At 36.5% G+C, this 25,959-nt stretch overlaps 1 protein-coding gene across 1 annotated transcript in view; it reads left to right on the forward strand.

Annotated features, from left to right (window-relative positions):
• The window catches only part of LOC149417725 (chymotrypsin-like elastase family member 2A), a 41,582-nt gene extending 19,185 nt beyond the window's left edge, over nucleotides 1-22,397 (forward strand). The window contains exons 3-9 of the mRNA XM_089639396.1: nucleotides 2,976-3,102; nucleotides 4,392-4,534; nucleotides 12,180-12,286; nucleotides 13,462-13,614; nucleotides 20,360-20,468; nucleotides 21,308-21,439; nucleotides 21,748-22,397. Of these exons, the coding sequence (XP_089495522.1) occupies nucleotides 2,976-3,102; nucleotides 4,392-4,534; nucleotides 12,180-12,286; nucleotides 13,462-13,614; nucleotides 20,360-20,468; nucleotides 21,308-21,439; nucleotides 21,748-21,906 (930 nt within the window). The 3' untranslated portion in view covers nucleotides 21,907-22,397. The remainder of the gene's footprint in view (nucleotides 1-2,975; nucleotides 3,103-4,391; nucleotides 4,535-12,179; nucleotides 12,287-13,461; nucleotides 13,615-20,359; nucleotides 20,469-21,307; nucleotides 21,440-21,747) is intronic.
• Nucleotides 22,398-25,959: the final 3,562 nt, after the last annotated feature.

Below are 25,959 nucleotides of genomic sequence, written 5' to 3' on the forward strand. Positions count from 1 at the left end.
TAAAGGAATGTTCTTGAGATGATTTCAGCAGACATTTTAAGGCTGCTTCTAGTTCGGTGACAGTTATATTACCTCCGATTTTATCTTTAGGATTCCGACAATTATTTATAAATCTCAACGCCAAAGCGGTAATTCTCTTCAATTTGGTTAGCGATGAAAATTTTTTGAAAATCTCCCATTCTTGAACATTAGCTGCCAGTAATACATTTTTGCTCTTAATCTCAGGGGGATTCAAACAGGACACCTTGGATAGTGGCCAAACGCTGATCTCTTCTGTCAACCAGCTTGGTCCCTTCCACCAAATTGAAACGTTGACTAACCTTTCAGCTGTGGTACCTCTGGACAGTATATCTGCTGCATTTTCGGCCGATGATACGTGTCGCCACTAGTTTGGATCGCTGATATCCTGGATTTCCGCTACCCGGTTAGCCACAAAAGTGTTCCACCGAGCTGGTTGACCCTTCAACCAGCATAACGCTATAGTTGAATCGCACCAGTAATGAGTGGCCGATCCCTCTATACTTAGCTCCAACTTGATATTCTTAATCAGTTTGGCTAGTAGCACAGCACTGCATAGTTCCAACTTGGGCAGTGAAATACATTTCAGTGGTGCTACTCTAGACTTAGAAGTAAGTAGATGTGCATGTCGCTTACCCTCTTGATCAGTTGAAACGACGTAAGCGCAGGCTCCATATGCTTTTTCCGAAGCGTCGCAGAAACCGTGTAATTGTATATTCCTTGGCGCTCCGTGGTTAATTCCCCTCGGGATTTTCAATACATTTAGTTGTGATAGTTCACCTAGATAGGCCCTCCAGGGTAGTTAAATTTCATCAGGTAGTGTGTCGTCCCATGCTGCTTTTGATTGCCATAATTTCTGCATAATTAATTTGGCCACCACTATTATGGGGCCTAGGAGACCCAATGGGTCAAAAGTTGAAGCTATGCACGACAATATCTGACGCTTACTTTCCGTCTTACTTGACGGTCTTTTAATTTCATATGATAAACAATCTGATTCATTATCCCAGATCAAACCTAAGATCTTTTCAATTTTGGAATTGTTAGTGATCATTTGTTCACCATTGCTTTTCCCAGCAATTTCACCCTGGCCCGACCCAGATGACAATTCCGAAATATTCGATCTCCACTTCCGCAGGGTCATTCCGGCGGACAGTAAAATATCATGTACCTGTTGTTTCAACCTGACGCATGCGTCCAAGTCGTCCTCTCCGGTCAACAGATCGTCCATGTAGAAATCGTTTTCTATGACCTGGCTTGCTACGGGAAATTTAATGCGATTGTCCATACCGATTTGCCGTAGACATCTAGTTGCCAGGAAAGAGGAAGGTCCCAAACCGTAGGTGATTGTCTTCAATTTATAATGCCTGAGCTCCTCTTCTGGAGAGTCGCGCCATAAAATCTTCTGCAGGCTGCGATCCTCTGGGCGTACGTTGATTTGACGGTACATTTTTTCTATATCAGCCGTCATGACGTATCTATGCTTCCTAAAACGTAAAAGATGAGTGTATAAATCTTTTTGAATAACAGCTCTTACCATTAATGCATCATTCAGGGAAATACCGGTCGACGTTTTAGCCGATCCGTCAAATACTACACGCACTTTAGTAGTGCTGCTCGCTTCCTTTATTACCGCATGATGCGGCAAAAAATAGGAATGGTCCTTTGTTTTCTCACATAGCTCCATGTGATTTAATTGCTCATATTCTTTCATAAATTGAGCATACTGAGATTTCAGTTCAGGATTCATTAAAAAATTTCTTTCCAAACCTTTGAATCTTTTTTCTGCATTTCCCTTTAAGCAGGATTGCAGATAATAGAATTTTTGCACATTATTTAACGTTTGATTACTATGCACTAATGTTTTGAATGTCTCTTAGAAGTTTACCCATGTTTTTTGATCACCATTGAATTCCCTTAATTGGAGGTTAAGAAGTTTTATTGCTATCTTGTTTTGCTCAACGGATTGTAACATTTATTTTGCTTTAACTAAAATCGAATAATATTGATTCTCAAAACTTTCCCTTTGGGAATTATTCTCGATGTCGTCAGAATCTGGTAGAGCTTCTATTTGATCTTGAATTAACTCAAACTGGTTTAATATGTTTTCAATTTTTTCGTACCTAATTTGGATCTCATTTAACGATAAACTATTTATTGAATCCCCGAACCTCGTGAGTTTCCCTTTTAAAACCCCTCGTTTGGCGATTAGCGATTTCATATTATCCATCTTAATTGCGTAAAAACCAAAAAAAAATGTTCCCTTTAAAATATTTTCTGCGCAATCGTATTATAATTGAAAACACAAATAATGAAATAACCAAATCCAGCCGTACCTTGACAAATTCTTACAAATAATATATTTGAGCTACCGAACCTTAAAAAAATTGTATAAATCAGATGCATGGTAGGATTTTTTATTTAACTGCCAATAACAATGAATAAATGTGAGTACAGAACATTTTTGTTTATCTGTTGGTCATCATAAGTTCGCTTTCGACTCTTCCTAAGTCTAGAAGCCAATAATAAACTAATTTACGCAGAATGCTTATGCTTTTCGATTTCCATAAATAGGGTAAGAGGTTGAATAATTTTGGACCAAGGTAATAGAATTGTCTTTGGGCAAAGGATGTCATAGTAGTAGGTGGAACAACTGGATTCCTCCTTGAATGTCTAGTGTCGTGATAATGATCAATGGAAGCGTAGTAGTGACGTTGTTTTTGATTAAAACACCTGTTTTATCTATAGGCCCTAGTTTTACTACTGACCGCTAGGTGCTAGGCAGGAGTCTGTAAAATAAATGGTTGCGCACTTAGCTAATAGCTCGTACATTTTAAACAAATATTAATAAAATATTTTGGAAACAACAAATTACTATCTTATACCTTATAAAAATAAAACCTAACTAATTTAGAATATAATCTTCAGAAGGGGTGTTCAATATATATGTGTTGCAGGTGTGCGGAGTGGTCGGCGGACTGGAGGTGGTTTGCTGTTCGCCCTCCTCCCCACCGCGCTCCACCTGCCTGCGCCTGCCCTCCAGCGTGGTCAAGGTGCCGCGCACCTTCGCTAAAGCCGGGGACTGTAAGCTCTTGTCCACTCACACATACAGACCTATATTCACGTGGGTATTATCATAGCGTGACCGCTCTGGAGCCGGGGCCCATCTCCTACACAGCTGTTGTAGGTGTGCGGAGTGGTTTCAAATCGGAGGCGGGTCCCGTTTTAAAAACGGATGGCCAATGGCCCTGTTTAAACTTCCGTTTTAAAAACGGATCCGTTGTAAAAACGGAGCATACTCAACGAAAAAAAGTAATTGTCGATTCAACAAAAACATGTTATTTGCTCATTCTTCAGTAATGGTGCGCAATGGACGACGATGAAGCTCTTGTTGTCATGTGGTACTTATTAAAAAGAAGGAAAAAAGTAAAAAGAAAATTTTGGGTACACCCAATCATAGCCGAATGATTTTCTGTAGGAATTTTCCAAGTGTTAATTGGTGAGTTGAGAAGTGATGAACTAAAGTTCTTTAATTATTTTAGAATAATAATGATTGGATTATTTATATAGCGCCGTTTTCACCGTGAGAAAATTACCTCAAGGGCGCTTAATGGTTTAAGAGAATATCTATCACTTCCTTTAACCATCTACTGGAATGAGTTTTAGAGAGCTTAACATATCAAAATACAAAATTGAGAGAGTGCATTTGTCCTGAAGAAAGGCTATCGATATTTTAAAGTAAGAAAACAATAACAACTCAAATATTTTGTTATTATGTGTTTATTAAACTAATACGCTCTCCCGTGCATCGTGCATCTCATTAAAGCTTTAAATTTTAAAAAAAGTAAACTTTAAAAAATCAAAATATAAATTTTGATATACAAAAGTTGAGTACACCAAATGTTTTGTTTTTATTTAAGTAGTTAAAAATAAAATATTACTATACTCTTTCTTCGACCAGTGGTATTAAATTTTCGGGATTTATTTCCTTATCCATTATTGTAGTTTTGATTTATTTACTTAACAAAATAACCAAATACAAGCACGCAGCGTGCCTGCTTCCTTGCGACTGGGAGCGGGTGGGGAGGGGTCGGGGTGTGGCGGGGACTCTGCCGGAATGACTAGACGACATGTGTGAACAGCTCCATACAACACTATGAGCGAGCGTGTTCCGACACGATTTGAAAACGGACGCGCTGCGCTGGCGATCCATCCGACAAAAAATGTCGGATCCGTTTTCAAATCGTGTCGGACAAGTGTGAACAGCTCCATACATCCACTACAGCCACTAAGGCATCCGTTTTTAAAACGGGACCCGCCTTCGTTTTTAAAACGGAAGTGGGAACGGGCCCTTAATATTACTTTTCCTGTAGATTGCATTAACCTAACGGAGAAGATATATCCTTGCCGGGAAACGAACTATATATGGACCAGAGGAGACTACTGCCCGCCTGTTCCGGATAACGCCGCGGTGCACAGCAGAACTGCCACTTCTTCTGCGGAGTTCCCGCACCTGGTTAGTTTCAACTATTTATTTATTGTTATAGCAGTGGGTTTTTTATTCGGTAACCCAGTCTACAATATTGTAACCTTATATTCTTATAAAATGAACTATCTCGCCGTGTTGCTTAAATAATGACTAATAAAACGCGTTTTACGTTTAGGCTCCGTAGTAAGCATTCAAAAAGAATAAAAATGGTTTAAATGTTAGTAAATACAAATGTTAAAGGAAGCGCGTTCAAACAAAGAAGTGATTATAATAAATATGCTTTAGCGAGAATATTCAAACAAGAAAATAACTATGATTTATTGAAAATATTGCAAATATAACTCTACAAAAAATTTCATTAGTACCAATTAAAGGAAACTGTTTTGGGTAAAAAAAAATGAAATTTTTTTTTCACACAAAACATGTCAAATAGTAATTTTCGGAATTTATTTACTATTTTACCTAGGCAAAGCAATGATTAACAATTATTCTCGAAAATAACATTATTTTTTTTAATAATTCATTATTATTTTAATAATTCTTATAACATGGATCAGCGTATACAGGTTTTACTTTTGATTTAGTTATTCATGATATCTTGATGAGAAAATTTTTACAAATCGGTGTACAGGGAGACCTCCTCAGATGGCTCTCGTCCTATATAGCAAACCGTAGCCAAGCAGTAGTCGTCGGTGGCTATAAATCGAACTGGGAAACCGTGCCGTCGGGAGTACCCCAGGGGTCATTATTGGGACCATTACTCTTTAATATATATTAATGACATTGGGAAATGTTTTCACCACTCCAGAAATTTACTATACGCAGATGACATGAAAATATTCTCCCCTGTCACGTCTATCAATGAGTGTACCCGCGTGCAAGAAGATCTAAATCGCCTAAATATTTATTGTGCAGAACACAACCTGCAAATAAATGTAAAAAAATGTGGCACTATCAGCTTCACCCGAAACAAAAATCCCATTTATTTTAATTACTCCCTTAACGGCACAATACTGAGCAAAATGACAAAGGATAAGGATTTGGGAGTAGTGTTAGATCCGAAATTACTTTTTGAGCGCCATATCAAATCCATGGTTACAAAAGCTTCCAAGGTACTTGGCTTTGTACTCAGAACCTGCAAAAATTTAAAAAAAGTAAATACGATGAAAATGCTGTACTTTGCGTATGTACGCAGTTCTCTGGAGTACGCCTCTCAAGTCTGGAATCCCACGTATAAGTCATACATCGAAAGAATTGAGAAAATGCAATATCGTTTTCTACGATACTTTGATTTTCGGGCCTATCATCCTCATCTGAGTCACGAGGAGTCAGCAGCGTTTTTCAGGATTTCTTCACTGGAAAGTCGTAGAAACTCCGCAGACGTACTATTTTTTCAAAAAATTGCCACCTCTGTGATAGATTGCCCGGAATTACTAGAAAGAATTCAATTAAGAGTACCCATCAGACAAACAAGACAAAATCACACATTAAACATAATAAACATCCCTCAATGTAATACTAGATTCTTTCAATGGTTCTAAAAAATATATGATTATAACTTTTTCAGGGATTGCAACAATAACATTTGGCTGTCATCAGTTGTTTTGTTTTGCTCTATCTAAAATTAATTTTTTACCATTCTTTTTTGTTTTCTGGCAAAAAAAAAGTGTAGTGTGTTGTGCCTTGAGGTTTCTTCTCCCTCCTGATCTTCCAGGAGTCACTTTTTGCTGCTGATTTCCAGATATTTATAAACTTTTTTTACTTCTGTCATTTTCCATACTATTATTGTAGTTGTTTACTGTTGTGAATAATGGAGGAAGATTTCCCTCCTGGACCCCCTACAAAGCCCCCAGATCCTTCTCCAGACCCCCCAGACGGGGAAAATGGAGAAATTTCTGACAGTGATTCTGTCATTTTGACTTCTACCAAAAAAAGGAAATTTACTCCTTCTTCCCCAATAAAACTTGACTCTCCTTCGACTTCACAGTCCCCACCAGCACTTTTTCAACTTCCTCCAACAAACTTTTATTCTCCTCATTCCCGTGGCCTATTCATAGTATACGCCCAAAAAACTGAGCAAGGAAAAACCATCCACCCTCTTGAATTTGGCAAATTCCTATCAAATAGCAAGAATCTTTCAATCAAGCCTGGAGGTGTAAAAGCCGAGGGTCGCTTCCGAATCTCCGTCGAATTCCTCTCAGGGTCAGCTGCCAACAGTTTCATCAAAAATATCTTCATTTCATCTAATTCAAAGTTCAAGGCATATATCCTTACATTTAATGTCACTCGCATGGGCCTGGTCAGAGGTATCTCGACCGATCTGTCCATCGAAGAAATTCTGTCTTCACTTTCAACCCCCCAACACATTGGCAATCCCATTAAAGCCAGGAGGCTAAATTACAAGGACTCCTCTGAGGGTATAATTTCCTGGAAGCCCTCCCAATCTGTAGTTATCGCCTTTGGAGGTCAATTTCTTCCCTCCCATATATATTTATTCTTCAACTCATTACCAGTTGAAATGTATACTTATTCCACCACTCAATGTTTCAATTGCTGCCGTTTTGGTCATACCAAAGCTGCATGCAGATCTCAACCCAGATGTTTTAAATGTGGAGAAAACCACGCAGCTGACCAATGTCCTTCTTCCTCCTCACCCAAATGTTTTAACCGCTCAGGCTCACATACAGCTATCAACACTTCTTGCCCAGAACAATCTCGCCAAAAAAATATTAAAATTTCTATGGCCTCTGAGAACTTGTCTTTTCTGCAGGCTTCTAAACTATTCCCGCCTGTCAAAAAATCATTTGCTGAGGCTTTATCCAGCAACTCCTCATCCAATCCTCTTCCCTCTTCTACAACAACTTCTTCTCGTTCAACTAAATTCACATACAAAAACGCTATCTCTAAACCGGCTCCTGGATACGATCAGCAACAACAAAACTCACTGCTCTTAAATCCCAATGGTTCATCTCTTTCAAATGCCACAAATGGGTGTGCAAATAATTATAATCCGTCCTCAATGAACTCTCTAAAACTTTCTGAAAAATTCTCTTAAGACAATTCTTCATTTATCCAAACTCTCATTATGCGTCTAATTGACCTTATTTCTTCTCAAACTAATCTACCGTCCAACACTGCTACTATTATTACCACATTAAAATCATTTATTCAAAATAACTCTTCAAGATTTCAAAATATTTCAGTGGAATAGCCGAAGTGCTATTTCTAACAAATCTGATCTCCTTAACCTATTAAATTCCAACTTTATTTCTTTGGCTTCTATCTCGGAGACTTGGTTTACTCCATCCACCCACTTTAATGTGGGAGGGTATTCCTGTCTCCGCGACGACCGCCCGGAAGGTTCGGGCGGCGGTGCTGCCCTTTTTATTAAGAAATACATATCATTTTCCCCAATAAATAATATCAAACCCCCCAATGCTGACTTCCAAATGGTTGCAGCTTAAATAAAGGACACATCCTTTATTTCAATCTAGGGTTCTGCTTTCTCCGACCGAGATGGTCGAAGTGTGATGGATTTCCTAGATCAATCCAACCTTTTCCTTTTGAATGACGGATCTCCTACTAAGATCTCACGCCCCAGCACAAACCCCAGTGCAGTGGATCTCGCGATATGTTCTACTAGTCTGGCTTCTCTCTCCTCTTGGGTGGTGTCCCCCGACCCTTTCTCTAGCGATCATTTCCCGATCACCATTACTTATCAAACTTCTTTCCAATCGGACAAGTCTCATATTTCGACAAAGATTAAAACGAAACACACCAAATGGGATGAAATTAACTCTCATATGGACAAGTTCCTTCTAAATTTACCCGCCACCAATATATTTTACTTCAAAGATGATTATAATAACTTCAAATCAATGCTCATAACTGCAATAAAGAAATCAAATCCTCCCCCTAAAACTAAATCTCTTTTAAAAAAACTCCCTCCAACTCCCTGGTGGGATGAGGAATGTTCCAAAGTAGTAAGAATTCAAAAAGTAAATCTCTCTCCTATCGTTACAATATGACTATGGAGAACTATCTTATATAAAAAAACGCTGAATCCAATGCCAAAAGGGTATTGAAGTCAAAAAAAAGATCTGGGTGGTACAACTTCTGCAGTTCAGTATCTCCGAACACTCCAATTTCGGAAGTTTGGTCTATGATCCGAAGATTTCGATCCTCCTTTAGTTCACCATCTCCTCGAGCGTTTCATTCTAAATGGATAGATGAATTCTTGGACAAAATTGCCCCCCCCCTTTTGTACCTCACTTAGATGAAATAACGCCAATCTATAATACTCCTTTGTCTAATCATTGGCTAGACTCTCCATTCATCTTAATTGATTTAAAAAATTGTTTATCAATAGTCAAGGACTCATCTCCAGGCAGAGATGGTATACCCTACAGCATAATCAAAAATAGTAATGATAATTTTCTAAACCACTTCTTAAGCATCTTAAACAAAATCTTCCAGACTGGTATAATGCCTGATGACTGGAGTTCTCAAATAATCATCCCTATTTTAAAAAACAAATCACCAAATTCTGGATCCAACTACAGGCCAATCGCTCTTTCATCCACCCTCAGTAAATTTTATGAAAAATTAATTAAAAACCAATTAGAATTTTTTGTTGAGAGTAAACAGCTTCTCTCTCCATCTCAATTTGGATTTAGGAAAAAAAAATCCACTCAAGATAACCTTGCCATCATCAGCACTGATATTAATTTATCAATTTCTAAACAGGAAGTTTGTCTTGCCGTCTTTATAGATATAGAAGGCGCCTTTGACAATGTTTCAATCCCAATCCTGAAAAAAAAACTTCTAGGCCTTGGCCTTCCCTCCATGTTTGTCCAATCTATTATTAATCTATTTCTAGATAGAAAAATTATCATTGAACTTCCAGATTTTTCTCCTCAAAGTAGGTCTGTTTGGAAGGGTTTACCACAAGGCGATGTATTGTCCCCCTTACTGTATAATATATACACATATGAAAAGTTATTGAGTTTGCAGATGACACAGCTTTCTTCTTACCATCCAAAATCATCCCTCTCGCCGTCAAATATCTTAACGAAGCCATGAATGCCCTTTGCACATGGCTCACCTTAAATGGTTTTGAACTTTCAATCCAAAAGACTCAGTGTGTCACCTTTTCAAACCGCCATAAAAACCCCCCCGTTCAAATTTTATTTAAAAATTCTCCAATCCCCAACGCTTCTGAAGTAAAATTTTTGGGAGTAACATTTGATAGGAAACTTAAATGGTCTTCCCATATTAATAATTTAGTTACTAAATGCGAAAAAAAATTAAATATCATCAGATCATTATCTGGCGTTTGGTGGGGAGCTCACCCTACTTGCATTAAGTTGCTTTACAACGCACTTATTCGAAGCCATCTCAATCTTTGCGAATTATGACTGGAGCGATGCAATCGTCACCCATCAATTCCCTTCAAGTAGAATGTTCTGATCCTCCTTTTTATTTAAGGCGTCAACTATTTGCTGACAAATTTGTTCTTTAATGTTTAAATTCTAAATGTCATCAGGTTATCCCCAGCCTCTTGTTGTTCATTGACTCAATCCATTCATCTACAATCAGAGCTTCAACTAAACCTCTTCCTGACATCTGTAAAAATTTTAAGTCTCTCTCAGAGCTTCACATCATCCAAAATGATCTACTTCCCTTATACAAATTAAAATATAGTCACGTCACCCTATCCCCAACAATATTTGAAGGGATCGGAATCCTTTAAAGTCATTCCAATCTCCCGGCCCGAACTGTCAATAATATTTTCAATGACATTATTTCATCTAAATGGCCCAACTTTTCTCTTTTATTTACTGATGGATCCAAATCTCCCGACTCTCCTAACAGTGGTATAGGTTGTATATACGTTTACCACAATAATTCTAATGACAGAATATTTCATTCAATTTCAAATCAATTTTCAATATTTTCAGCCGAGTGCATTGCAATAATAGAATCTCTCAAATATATAATCAAAAATAATTTCGAACATTCCCTCGTTCTCTCTGACTCTCTCAGTTCCCTCCAAAAACTTAAATCCAGTCCTCTTCTTCATCCTGATGATCACTTTGTATGCCTTATTCGAGAGATGATAGCCTCCATTCAAAGCTCTGGTAAAACTATAACTCTGATTTGGATTCCTGGATATGTTGGTATCATGGGTAATGATATTGCGGATGCCTTGGCAAAACAAGGAGCGTCCAACCCTGTTGTTACCCTCGTAAACCACATTCCCCTATCTGACATTTTTTCCATCATCAAAGATAGATCCCGCAATGTTTGGTCTGAGTATTGGCATATTGCTAGTCAATCCAAGGGAGCCTGCTATGCCTCAATACAAAGGACTATTCCATCAAAACCGTGGTTTCAGCAATTCCCTCATTTTTCCAAAAAAGAAATTTCTTTACTCATTCGAATGAGGATCGGACATTGTTCCGTTCCTTCCCATCTTTTTAAAATTCACATCGTTGACTCCTCAGATTGTACATTCTGTGGTCTAGAAGTGGGAACTTTAGATCACATATTTTTTGGTTGTCCCTCTCTAAACAAATAATATCCTCTATTCTATCAAGCCTTATCTAAAATTGCCTCCCCTCCATTCAACATCTCATCTCTTCTAAGTCTGAACTCGACTCCAATTTTCATTATAATTTTGAAATTTGCCCATTTCAATAAAATTAATATTTAAATTCACCTTCCATTTCTCAATAATTTTAAATGATGGCCAAGAACACCCTTGAAGGGTGAAAGCCAGAAATAATGTTAAAAAAAATGTAATACTTAATCAAAACAAAATGCTTTTATTCACCGTGCTTCATACAATCTTAATACTTCATACAGTGAATTAGACTTATTTAACTCAGCACCCCACAATTTCAAACCTAAAATCAAAGAATAATTATACTATCATTATTTTTTTTATTACACATACGTACATGCTACACATTACACAGACTAGATCCATCCCATACCCCTCCCTTCCGCCATCCCATCCCTATAGGCTAATGTAACTTTTTTTCTTACATAAATATTATATATATTCACTCAATTATTAAAATACCTAAGTGAAAACCTATTATTGGTTAAATAATAAACACTTAAAACACCACACCTTGTAATAATTATATCTGTTGGTTTTCCAAATAAAATAAAATAAAAAATAATTTTTTTAAGAGCTTAAAATCTTATAGCGTTCAACGGAAATACGTTATAAATCGGTAAAAGAATATTGGGTCAAGAACGCCTGTCTAAAATAATACTCGAATATAGATAAGTATGTTTTGAGGATTTAAATGCATGAACTTTTATCTCTCTATTTATTACTGAAATATTTTCTCACATATTTATGCACTTATGAGAATAGTTGTAACACACGAAGAAGGTGCGCGGCATAATATCTACACAGAAGTAATTTGTATTGAGTGATTGAATGAACTCTATTTAACTATTACTTAATACGCGGAGGTGTCGGTGAGGACTCTTAAATACTTGTATGCTATTCCGACTCCCGGTATGACGTGACTCGTGTATCTGATTCAGTTGCTTTCGTTATGTCTTTATACGATGTCCGTGACTCTTGGTTTCAGCCACTTATTATTCTTGGAGCACTAAACAGTGATGTGTATTATACTTATTTTATTTCCAGGCACGTATGGGCAACGGAGATACTAATAATATCAGATGGCGATGTATTGGCTCCCTCATCAGCGAGCGATGGGTGCTGACGGCCGTGTTTTGTCTCACGGTTCCGAGGTGAGCGACACCAAAACTACCTTCTTCTAAGGTAGAGTTGGGCAAAGTAACCAATTGTGTTTCGGGTAATAAATAAACTATTCCCTCGTATTGCTTTAAATTCGACTGTACAGCGTACCAGATACTATTGCAGGAACTCTATATCATAGAACATTAATGATTTTGTTAAAAGGGATACAGGTTCAAAGTTGTTGTGAAAACCTCACGAACAACAGACATACATACTCACTTGACAAAGATAGTACTGTGATTTTATTATATAATTCACTTTTTTGTGGATAATTAAAATATATATTTATACATATATATATATAGAAATACAGCGATATCATTTTTAGTTAAGTTTTCACCAGTTATTGGTGTACCTATGGGACTATTGATAAGATAAAGCATAAAAATCTATTGTGAATAAGGTTCAAATTGCATTAAAAAATGCATATACATGTTTATACTTTTTTTAAGTAAGACAATCATTCTCGTGTAACAAAGAGCTCCTACTACTATCCCAGTAAGCGGTATATGTTGCTTGTGTCGTGACGGAGGACTTAGCCAACCGAGGAATTGAACTCACTACGCTTGGCTGGGACCCAGAGGCGATCGCAACTCAATCACTGACCGGTCGTATATATATTACACATGTCTTAAATGACCTTCTCATAAAAGTTAATGGTTCACGTACGCAGTAGAGATAACAGATTCTTAAACAAAAGTAAAAATTAACTAAAACCAATTTAATTGTTTCCAATTTTTATTATTATTCTTTCCAAAAGAAATAATTTTAAAGGTAATTTTTATTGAATGCTAGAGTTTCTCATATCAGGCAATTTAACTTCGTGTTCACTAGCCTTAAAAAGAAGTAAAATTTTCAGATGTGCGGATTTTTCACGAATCCCCACCGCTTCTTTTGCCTTTGGGAGGACTGATCTGTTTTGCTTAATGGACCTTATTGACCTTGCTGATTGCTGATTGCCAATCTTCGATAGCAAAATAACACCAAATTTTATATGTAAATTTTGTTAATATTCAGGGGAGATGGACAAAAATATTTTGTATTACGTATGGGTGTAATAATGCAAAAAATATTCATTGATTAATACTGCAATGCAGCGTATTGATAAATGATGTAAGTTATTTTAAAATTGAAAACCCTAACAAATTTAATATTTAATTTGCAGTCCTGAAGTACAGTTCGTGGGTCTGGGGATGGGTGCAGGGAGTTCAGCGCTAAGTCACGTCTATGTCATCTCCCGGAGAGTGATCCACCCGGGCTTCAACCGGAGTCACTCCGGCATTCACAATAACATCGCTCTAGCACAGCTCGACAGCGCGTAAGTATTTCTCAAACAGCCGCACCAAAACACAAACTATTACCCAGTGATCCACCCGGGCTTCGACCGGAGTCATTCCGGCATTCACAATAACATCGCTCTAGCACAGCTTGACAGCGCGTAAGTATTTCTCAAACAGCCGCACCAAAACACAAACTATTACCCAGTGATCCACCCGGGCTTCAACCGGAGTCACTCCGGCATTCACAATAACATCGCTCTAGCACAGCTTGACAGCGCGTAAGTATTTCTCAAACAGCCGCACCAAAACACAAAGTCTTACTCAACAATTATAACAGGTTGACATTTATTTTCGACATGAGTTCTTGTTTTCGACATCTCGACTGTGGAAGGATTTGCGGTTTTTTTTAAATAAATTAACATAAACTTCACTCATTTTCTCCTTGGAAATAACTTCTGTACCACCATCTTCGACAGCTGAACAAGGTTCTTTCGTGATAACCTGTCCGTATTCTTGACCTTTCAAGTACGTTTTTTGATATGAAAATCAAATAGAAGTAGCCTGATTAAGGGAGCGGATCACTGTTACAAAGGTATATCAAATAGAAGAAGCCTGATTAAGGGAGCGGATCACTGTTACAAAGGTATATCAAATAGAAGTAGCCTGATTAAGGGAGCGGATCACTGTTACAAAGGTAAATCAGGCTACTTCTATTTGATATACCTTTGTAACAGTGATCCGCTCCCTTAATCAGGCTACTTCTATTTGATATACCTTTGTAACAGTGATCCGCTCCCTTAATCAGGCTACTTCTATTTGATATACCTTTGTAACAGTGATCCGCTCCCTTAATCAGGCTACTTCTATTTGATATACCTTTGTAACAGTGATCCGCTCCCTTAATCAGGCTACTTCTATTTGATATACCTTTGTAACAGTGATCCGCTCCCTTAATCAGGCTACTTCTATTTGATATACCTTTGTAACAGTGATCCGCTCCCTTAATCAGGCTACTTCTATTTGATATACCTTTGTAACAGTGATCCGCTCCCTTAATCAGGCTTCTTCTATTTGATATACCTTTGTAACAGTGATCCGCTCCCTTAATCAGGCTACATCTATTTATTCAGTTTTAGAGGTTATGTTGACAAAAATGGTAGCTTCCTTTTCGAGGTCCAGATTTATTGAATTTTTTTTTATTCCAGAGGATCGAAATTCCCATAGAATAACAAAATATTTCTGAAAATTTCCTAGTTCGAAAAAATACATATTTTAAAAAACTGTATTGTCGAAACTATTGGTGTCTACAGAAACGAAAATTTAAAAAAACTGTCTTAAATAATTATTTTATCCAATAAACTATAGTGAAGAGCAATTTAAACAACGCTGCCTTTTGACACTATTTAACAAACATTTTGCACATCAAATATTAATGAATGTGAAATACGTACGTCGAACTTGTCATTGTTTTGTTCGAAATCTTACTTTGAACTAACATAAACTAACTTTTGTGTTGTAAAAAGCAATTAAACAATTATAATCTTTTGTCATTTAACAAATTGTGCATAAAACATTTATTTTCACAATTATATAGTAAAATTATGAACCATCAAGCGATCATATATTGATATCAATAATAAGGCAACTGAATGAAAACTTCGGAACTTTCCAAAAGATGTCGATCAATATAGGTATACATTTTACTTGAAAGTTTTCAACGAGAAATAATAGCTAAAATTACAAACATAGAACAAAACATCAATGAAAATCAATCATTGGAAAACTCTACAAAAAATATACTCGAAACCGTGGAAAAACGACCAGCAATACTCAACCGCTGAAGGCTGATAGCTGATATAATGAAAGCAGACCAATCAGCAGACTACTCTGAAAACCACAACTTCACCGGAAAATATAATTTCACTACACAGACAGCAAATCAAGGAGTAGAGAATAAAAATAATAACGAATGGTCCTCCTTTGGAGGGAGAAAAAAGAAATATTATCATATTGGGTGACAAACAGGGTAAACGACTGAGGAGAAAATTTTAAAAAGAATCCGATTCACTCAAAATGCTCGTCACGTTTACCGGGATGCTACGATTGAAAATTAAATGTCAAATGTATAAAATAAAGCAAAAATCTAACAAAAATGGATATTGTTATTCTGTATTCAGGTTAACAAGTTAAATCACCGACAAATCGGCTTAGTAATCACCATTATATAATACAAAATCTTCAACACTCAAATATTTTAATACACCCGGTCACATAAAACAAGTAGCTAAACGTGTTACATTAAAAAAATATATTTAAACATGCTAGATTCACTAACTGTGCCTATCAAATAATACGAAATCACCCTAAAAATAACTTAAATAGTACAAGTAGTAGTCAAGAACATCAAGAGGACTAACTTCTCTTTCGTTTATGTACCTGAACGTAAGAAGTCTAAAAGGTTAACTTGAAGACATCGAGTGTCTACTCAAATCCACAGAGTCCAACTTCAACATTATTCTGGTGAGTGAGACCTGGCTTAAAGAAGGAGAAGTAAAATATGTAAATCTTGAAGGCTACTGAATTGAAGCATCCTGCCGCCCACAAGGAGCTGGTCTCCATATTTACCAGAGACACCATGGATTATAATGTTATCAACAACATGCACGAACTCTGACAACAACTTCCTCCGGATACATATAAAAAAAACTTAACTTAAACATCAGTGTAGTGTATAAAAAACCTAGCGTAACTCTTTAGACTTTTTAGGGTACGAATACATTTGCGAACCGAAACGCGAAATTTCTTTCCCATAAGTTGAGGTTCAGTACGGCAGTTCGGCTGGTGGGTGTATACGTAGCATAAGATTAACTCCTCAACTAGAAGCACACAAAAGGTATATAATTTTTGGAAATTTCAACATTAATTTACTTGACACAACAAATACACAAACACGTAAGTACACATAAACAATTAGATTAAATAATTATAGTATTTTAAAAAACAAAATAAACAACAAACACGCATCACAGAAAATACAAACACAATCATAGATCACCTTCTCTCCGATATCACACTATCGTATTCACTAACGAACTGCGATAATTCAATATCCGATAACAATATACCTATTACTCCTTGATGTCCTTCACACATATATTAATATTTCATCCATAACGTCTTCGTACGAGTACAAACACATTAATTTAGATAAACTAAATAATGATATCCTCCAGGATCCCTTTGTTATCAACGTAAATGACGATTCGATGTCAAATTCTAACAATTTTATGAACTGCCTGATAAATATAATAACTCTTACTATCTATTGTACACAAAAAAAAATCAACGTCATCGGGATTGGATAACCAAAGACCTCTTAAAACTAATTGAAAAAGAAAAAAATACACCTTAAAGTAAAAAAAACAACCTACAAACTTATCATTGAAAACTGAATTCCTAAACGTACGAAATAATATTAATAAAATAAAATACTTTTTTGTTTTAAAACCACGATATTTATTAATTTAAGAACCGACCGGTTTCGCTTTACTTAAGCATCATCAGGGTACAAATTAATACTAAACAAGAAGTACATAATGTGTGTATATATATATATATAACAAAATATAGAGGGAGACAACATGATACAAATATAAGCAACACAAACTTTGTTTCTCCCGATTTATTGATATTATTTGACGGCCGGCGTGGTCTAGTGGTATACGCTTTTGACTACAGATCCAAAGGTCGCGGGTTCGAACCCGGCGTGCGCAAATAAATTTTATTTGATTAATTTGTGTTATTTCACAATTAATTAATTTAAAATAATATATAGTATATTTGCGGCACGTTCCAGAGTGGAAGATACTCTCAGTATCGCCCTGGTGTAAGACCACCATTCAGAATTGAAACGTTGCTTGAAATGGCTTTAGCCGTGTTTGGTGACCAGATCTGAATAGCCAGGTACTTCCCCACCTTCCTCTTCCCCATCTCCCTCCCCTCCCCAATACCCTCAGCCTCACAACATACCCCAATTGGGGATGCCATAGTCTCACTGGCTCCAGACGGGAGCAGTTAGGACTCTTGTGCGGTATTACTGTAAAAAAAAAAAAAAAAAATTGATATAACCCATTAGTCTACATAATTATCTAGCGGTTTTTCCATTACTTGTGCACTTATGTTAATGTGTTTTATGACCGTCTTTGTGTTGCTTATATTTGTATCATGTTGTCTCCCTCTATATTTTGTTATATATATATACACACATTATGTACTTCTTGTTTAGTATTAATTTGTACCCTGATGATGCTTAAGTAAAGCGAAACCGGTCGGTTCTTAAATTAATAAATATCGTGGTTTTAAAACAAAAAAGTATTTTATTTTATTAAATATGTCAAACCACAAAGTGATTGCTTTCTACAATGAAATAATATTACAAAACAATATTAAAACAAAAACACTATACCGCTCTCTTTAAAAATTACGAAAATGGTTCGCAGAAAATGTGGAACATACTAACAAACAAATCGTCCATATTAGGGCCACTCCTTTTTCCAATATATATATAAATGATATATTAATTAAACCTAAATGGCGGAATTTATTTTTACGCAGATGATACCGCTATATTTTACTTCGGTAAAAACTTTGAAAAATCACAACTGGATCTAAACCTATTAAACAACTTGCCAATTAAAAATATATAAACAACTAATTAAAAAAAATCGAGTTACATGATCAGTCAAAATGCTTAAATTCTCACCAAAAAGAAAACGCCATCTCATAAACCATTGCTAAGAAGAAAAAAACCTACAAATTTCAGATGGTGAAAAATATCTGGGACTGCATATCGATAAACACTTATCATTTAATCATCATCATCATCATCACTTTTGGCTCTACAACTCCTGGTGGGTCTTGGCCTCCTCAAGAGTCTTCCTCCACTCATCTCGGTCCCGCGCCAGCTCTCTCCAGTTTCGAAGCTCCAAGGCAGACAAATCTTTGAGGACGTTGTCGCTCCATCTTAACCTTGGCCTTCCCAGGCTCCTTCTCCCTATCGGTCTTGAGCTCAGCAGGGACTTTGGTTCTTGATGCTCGGTCATTCTCTCCACATGACCTGGCCACCAAAGTCTTCCCAGTTTTATGAATTTTGTGACGTTTAGCTCCTTAAACAGAGTATAGAGCTCATTGTTATAACGTCTGCGCCAAAATCCATTTTCTAGAACCGGTCCGAAGATGCGCCTCAAAATTTTTCTTTCAAAAACGTACAGTGCTTGCTCATTCTTCTTAGTTAGAACCCACGTCTCGGCTGCGTACGTAAGCACTGGTCTAATTAGTGTTTTGTACACTAATACCTTGGTGGTTCTGGAAAGCAGTTTGGATTTTATTTATTTTTGTAGGCGGAAATAGCAGCGGTTTGCATTCACGATGCGCTTCTGGATCTCCTCTGTAGTGTTGTTATTGTTTGTTATCAGGGAGCCCAGGTATGTGAATCTTGGTACCGTTTCAAAATTTTGGCTTCCACATACGAGAGATGGGGTTTGTTGGGTACATCCTACGGCCATGTATTTGGTCTTCTGCTGGTTTACTACAAGACCCATATTTTTGGCAGAACTTTCAAGATTTATGAAGGCGTCTTGTAAATCATCGGGATTTTTCGCAATTATGTCGATATCATCAGCGTAAGCCAATATTTGCACAGAGTTGTTAAATATCGTTTCTCTTTTCTCAATGCCTGAGTCACGAATAACTTTTTCTAAGGCTATGTTAAATAAGAGGCAGGCCAATCCATCTCCTTGTCTCACCCCGTAGAGCGCTTCAAATGGTTCGGACAGATCACTGCCAACCCTGACTCTACACGTTACTGGGGACATTGTCAGTTTCACCAGATTGATCAGCTTACGCGGTATTCCAAACTCACTCATTGCATTATACAATGCGTTCCTATTAATACTGTCATACGCGGCCTTGAAGTCTACAAAGAGGTGATGAGTCTCGACATTGTATTCTAACGTTTTTTCTAAGATCTGTCTTATCATTTAATCAGCACATGCAAAAACTTAGAAAAAAATATATTCCACTAATTGGTATATTTGGTATGGGGAAACACATACATTACGTATTTAAACAGACTTACAAATAATACAGAATAGAGTTATAAAAACTTTTTAATTATAACCCAGATACCCCTGGCAAAAAAGTATACCAAGAAACGAAATGATTGAAAATCCGAAAACCATACGAATAAAACATATTCTTATTAATCTACAAAATCCAGAATGGATTTATACACACGAATACAACATTTATAAAAACATCACAAGTATATGAACACTACACAAGACAACGTAATAAACTAAACGCATATTCAGCAAAGACTGAACGTGGTAAAAGAAACATAGGCCACGAGTGTGTACACATACACAATCTCCTTCCCAATATTATACATTCGCTTGACATCAGTAAATAGAACGAATATATTTCAGAAAAAACTGTTTGCTCTTAAGATCAGTGAGCAAAATCAAAATGTACTTACGTAAGTTATGTAGTAAACAATAATATTTGGATTTTTATTTTTAATGTGTACTTATAAGTTAAAAAAGTGAAACGTGTATATTTCTTTTAACTTAAAAAACATGAATTATTCATTGGGCCAACATCATAAAGAACTCGGCATAAAACCAGAGGTAGCGGATCTGATGCAAGGTCCCCCCTTACAGGCGACGAGGTTACTGGTCTATTAGAACCTGGATGATAACGGTGCTTTCAAATGTACATTTTCAGAGTCACGTTTTCCAAACAAGTCCTCCCAGCCTGCCTCCATACTGGAACCCCTCTGCAGAGCAATGGACTGATCCTCACTAGGTTTGATGATGGGATGGAATTTTACAAAGTGAGTACATATGTAACAAGGATAGAAGGATGTATATTTTCATTTTATTTTTTTTATTAATCTTAGTCCCGTGTTGAGTACAGACACAGTTTACAATATTTTTTAAAGAATGAATATGTATTAAAAATACTTAAAACATGGTGTCCGGGGATAAAGCGTAATAACTTTGGGAGTTGATTATACATGATGGTAGAAGTAAAAAAGGTAAATAACTTTTTTCGAAATTCCAATGTTTATTTTCTTAACATTGGAATTTTTAAAAAGTTATTTATTTGTATCACTTGTACAATCATGTAGAATGACCCCCCCGAAGTAAACGCACTTTACCCTCTAACAACCACCCTGTATAATATATGTTTAAATCATTTAATTTATAGGGTAATTTTTTAAAAGTTGAGAATCATCGGCATTTTACCGACCGATAAGCAGAATAATATTGCCAGCAATGTTCACCGAGTGGAAAGGTTATTAGTCTATGTCAAATAATCTTGAGTTATATCGCCCCTTTTTACAAATGGCAGTTAAATACATGGCGGCTTTAGTTAATTACACGACACGTGAAGAGTATTTGTAATTTTAGTTTGGAATGATCTCAAAAGACGGCGGTAATCCAAAATTTGGAACATTATGATTTCTCATCTCTTATCTTTGAACGACTATGGAACTCTTGTACGTAGCTATTGAATTTATTAGTGGTGGGCGTTAACAAATCCGTTTGGGTGTGCAGGTATGACAATTTTATAGGACAGGTTTCGCGGGGAAATGAAATTTCAGAAATATCGCATCAAACCCAACCTATTAAATAGTTTTAGAGTTTTAATTCAGTTGTAATATTTCAGTGGACCATGGAAAAATTGAGTTACGCGGAGTGCACTGAAAAGCTCCCCGAAGACAGCTGGCTACTAGGGGGGGTGCGGAATACCACCCAAATCTGTGCGAGGCCGATAGACACCGGGGGATCACAATGTTTGGTACGTGACAACCTCTATTGCTATACACGTGAAACAGATTTAGTACATATGTGGCATGTGTATTACATGCGACTGCCTTTTTAAGTTACGACCGTTTTGAGATAATTCAAATGTATGGCACAAAAAATCTGTAACAACGGTTTTATAATCTGCCATATTTATCACAGAAACAAACATAGTGCACAATATCAGGTTTGGCTATTGATCATATGCCAATAACAGCATGTTTCATAGATATAAAATCCAAGTTACATCTTCAGAGTAGATGAGAATAGAGTGATAATACAAATATAATGTCGTGTCCTCAGGATTACGGGATTGGAGGGCCGCTGCAGGTGTACAACGGTGACCGGGTGGCGTGCACCTACCTGCTGGTTGGGGTCGGCATATACGCCCCGGACTGCCTCGCACTGGCCTCGCGGGTCTCCGCCTTCGTTCCCTGGATTGAGACCATCGTCTGGCCGTAGTGGCTCTTCAATCGGCACAGCGATACTGCAGAATGGCATTAAAGAACCCTCAATAGAATCCGTTACGTCTTGACGTTTGTGGCTTCAAACAGCTCGGTGGGAGAATAACCGATACACAAGCAATATGTACGAGTATTGTGCTTTCCATAAGTACGCGTGTTGTAATTTTCTACATTGATTGTTAAGAGGAAACCGGGTGGTGTTTTTTTCCATACAAACGTATTCCTCATTTCCCTCTCTGGATTTTGACACTAGAGAAAATATTTTTTTTACATAATATGAATATTGACCGCAAGCGTGTCGGTACGTTTTGATTTTTTTGATAAGTTACTTTTTATAGGAGTTATAACCCTTCAAAAATTGTTAAAATTGCCTTTTTTTAACGCCATCAACAAACGTTCAGTATACAAATAAGACGATGTATTTTTAAAAAAAACAAAACGTACAGACATAGAATGTTTTCTTCCAATACATTTGGTAAAAAAAATCTTGGAAATCGGTTCAGTTTTGGAGTAGAAAAACGAGGACTACAAAACCTCGATTTTGACAATTTTATTTAGGTATTATCAGGCTGAGGTGCATGTGTCCCTTTCTCTCAGTATTCGGGGGTGAGGGGGGGCGGAGAGGGTTTTGTTGAATACGTATACAGTCAACGAAGTGATGTGACATTCTCAATAATTATGTCGATACACTAGTCCACTAGTGTTGTCATGTCCCGAGTTATCGATGTTTTTTTAAAATTATTTTTCTGTTTGGTGACTTATCTTGAGTGTGCCAATACTTACCGAGCTTACTTACTAAAGTTATTGTGACAAATTTAATTTGTTTACGTCAAATAAATTAATGGAAAAAAATTGGAAAAAAACACCTGTTACAGACAGACCCCGAGATGATTCCGTTCCGTATTGCCGAGTTGGATATGGAACACAAAAATTAATTAAAATATTTTTTGATAACTTTTGAAGGTTGTACTCAACATAATATTATCCCTTTATAGGACACTTTTTTTAAGATACAACTACCGAACCAAAAAAAAACTTTTATATTTGACTAAATTTATTGTTCTAGATTAAAAAAAAATAAATTATATTTTACAAGAAAATGTGTGATGGTAAGTACATACACCACTGATCGTTTGATGGAATGCTGGTACAGCGTATGTTCAGTGGTACATGCATCTACCACATGTTGTTGAATCGATTATGTTATTATAATATCATATTATACAAATGAATATTGAAATCTATGTATAAGAGGCACCATATTGTTTATTGTGCTACATATTAGGTACATACACATAACTAGTTTAGTTTTTATTTAACTTTTTTAATACGTTATATTATTACAGAAAAATGCACTTTTGGGAATACCTCCTACATCACTTGACATTTTCAATCTTCTTCAATGATCTAATATATTTTGTTTTTAAACGCTTTATTGTAAAAAAAATTACTGTTTAACATCTACACAATGAAATTAAAACAATTTATGGTCCAGACCTTTCCCTCGCCGGTAAATTTCTTGGTATGCGACCGTCAATTATTTCTGGTAAAAGGCATTGGTGGTAGAAATTTTCTAACAGTGGAACGATTTTTTGCCAGATTTCATCGTCCCTCTCAATTTTTTCATACAGCAAACCTTTTGGACTCCATACAACAAAATAACAATAATTACGACGAGTAATATGTAACTGGCCTTGTACTTGGTAGAAGTAATTATGATTCCGTTTTAATGTTAAAGAATGGTCTTCCAATTTACAGTAATCAATTATCTTTTGTGCAATTCCCTCTTCTGGTGACATATTTGCTATACTATAAGGGCATTTAATTTCAATTATAGAATCCTCACCGATAAGGCCATCCGGACTTGCCGCTAAAAAGTTTTTGGTTTTATCGATAAATAGCCCACAAGCGAATACCTGCAAACTTGTTTTTTTTGAAAATTGCTCTATTGCTAGGCTTTCATTTTCTTTTCCATAATTTGTGGCCATAGTTCCTTTGAATTGTGAGTACAGTAAAGAGTTTAATACTCCCGTAACTGAAGTTTTTTGCCGAAGCTTATATATTTTTCCAAAGTTAGACGCCGTTATCCGCTTACGTCTTTCAATTGCCCACAGATTGTTATTGCTTTGGCCTACCGTATTCCGTTCGAGCTCTTCCTTATTCGTTGAAGATAATTCTTTGAGAAATTCCTCTTTTTTCGTTTCAAATATTTCAGGTGGCATATCTGGTTCTAATTCCAATTGACCATAATTTTCATCGGGCCCTGTAACTTTTTTTCTTTTTTCTGTCGTATTTTCATTATACTTTAGTTTTTTTTTTCGACACATTTGTGTATTCTCCTTCGAACGTCGTTTTCTCTCTATAAAGTGCTTCGTGTATTTGCCGGGACTGTGGCCTTGGATTTTCTTTTGTATTCTTGAATGGGTTGCCAATTCACTATTCCACGAAGCTACTGCTCCAAAACATCTTGCTTGGTAAGATCCTCTTGTAGTAAAATTTACCCTTTTTCCACCTATAAATTTGGCGATAACGTTGTTGAATTGCTCCACAGTGTTATTTGTCACGTCAATAATAAGACTTTCTGCATTTGCCATTAGAGACAATAAGAATTGTTGGATATCAGTCCATATTCCACAATCTCGAAGATCGCTTACTAAATTTGGATCATCAGTATACTTCTCCGGCTTGCAATAGTACGATGCCAATTTTTATGATCACCAAACACATGATTTGCGGTATTTTTTATGTCCATTTTCAATTTTTTTATTTTATCACTTTGTACTGTGTTTTCTTGCTCTTTCCTGTAATTTACTGCTCCAACTACAGCTCTTCTCATGCGTAAAACGTTTGCTTCAACCTTTTTCCTTATATGAACTGGTACAAAGCCTTTAGCGTTGTTGGTTTTTTTTCCAAGTGCTTTCATTTTGTTGCAAAAATTGCGGAGTAAGTGATTTTTGCACTCTATTTTTTGTACTATAAGGTTAGGACCATATGGCATTTGTTGCATTATTTTTTTCATGATGCTGGAGTCGCCATCACCAACTAGTTTGTTAAATTTCAACCCATGCATTTCCATGCTTCTCGAGAACCCTTCTGCTATAATGTGGGCTTCCATGGCATTAGCACTGTCACGCCAGTTTATGAAGCACCTGTGCTCAGAAGCAACTATGTGTAGTTTAGTAGCTCTAGCACATATGCAGCAGTATGAGTTTCGCACTCCCAGAAATAAAACCTTTTTAGTTCGTAGTCCAACTATGCACCCTGCGCCAGATGAGGAGCTAAATCCACTTTTGTACGACCTCTTTGCCCAGGAGCCATCTGCAACCACCGTTACCAAAGGATAGCCACCCTCGTCTACGTCACCGTTTAAAATGGCTAGCCTTTTTTCTTCTTCACCAGCTGCGATCATTTCTTCTAAGGCACATTCTTCAATTGTTGGCGCTAAACATTGTTCTATGTTCGTGTAAGTCTTACAATCCATATTTGGCATATTTAAAACCCCACAAATTTCATTCCATTGTGAATACCCATTTCCTGTACACATCACTCCTTCGACGACAGCAGTATTTATAGACATTTTCCGTTTCGGGTCTTCGGAGTGTACGTATTCTATTTTCTTGCACATTTTGCACTCGAAAACATACTGGCTTAGAAGACCATTTCGTCGTTCCTTCACAAATTTTAAATCGGAAAATGTGCAGTTGGTGTGTTCGTGCTTTATATTTGATATCTCCGAAAACAAATATTTTATATCCACAATTCTGCGACCTTCGAAATTATGGGTTTCATCAATATGGTCTGGTTCTATCACCAAATCATCAAGCGTTGTTGATGATGATGAACTTGCGTTTTCGGCTATATTTGGAGCAAATGATTCATCCATGGAAGTTTCATGCATTAGTGAAGATGTAGTTAAGTTTCCAAAAGTAGTATCGATGACATCCATATCCCTGTAAATGCAAATGATTTATTTATTTAAATTTGTCCATCCCATTTTCCCGTTATACATGCTACATAATACACGGCTCTCATAGCATAAATCTTTAGGTTT

The sequence above is a fragment of the Hesperophylax consimilis genome, chromosome 14, assembly GCF_061612785.1.
Source record: "Hesperophylax consimilis isolate HC1 chromosome 14, BYU_Hcon_1.0, whole genome shotgun sequence".
NCBI classification, from domain to species: domain Eukaryota; kingdom Metazoa; phylum Arthropoda; class Insecta; order Trichoptera; family Limnephilidae; genus Hesperophylax; species Hesperophylax consimilis.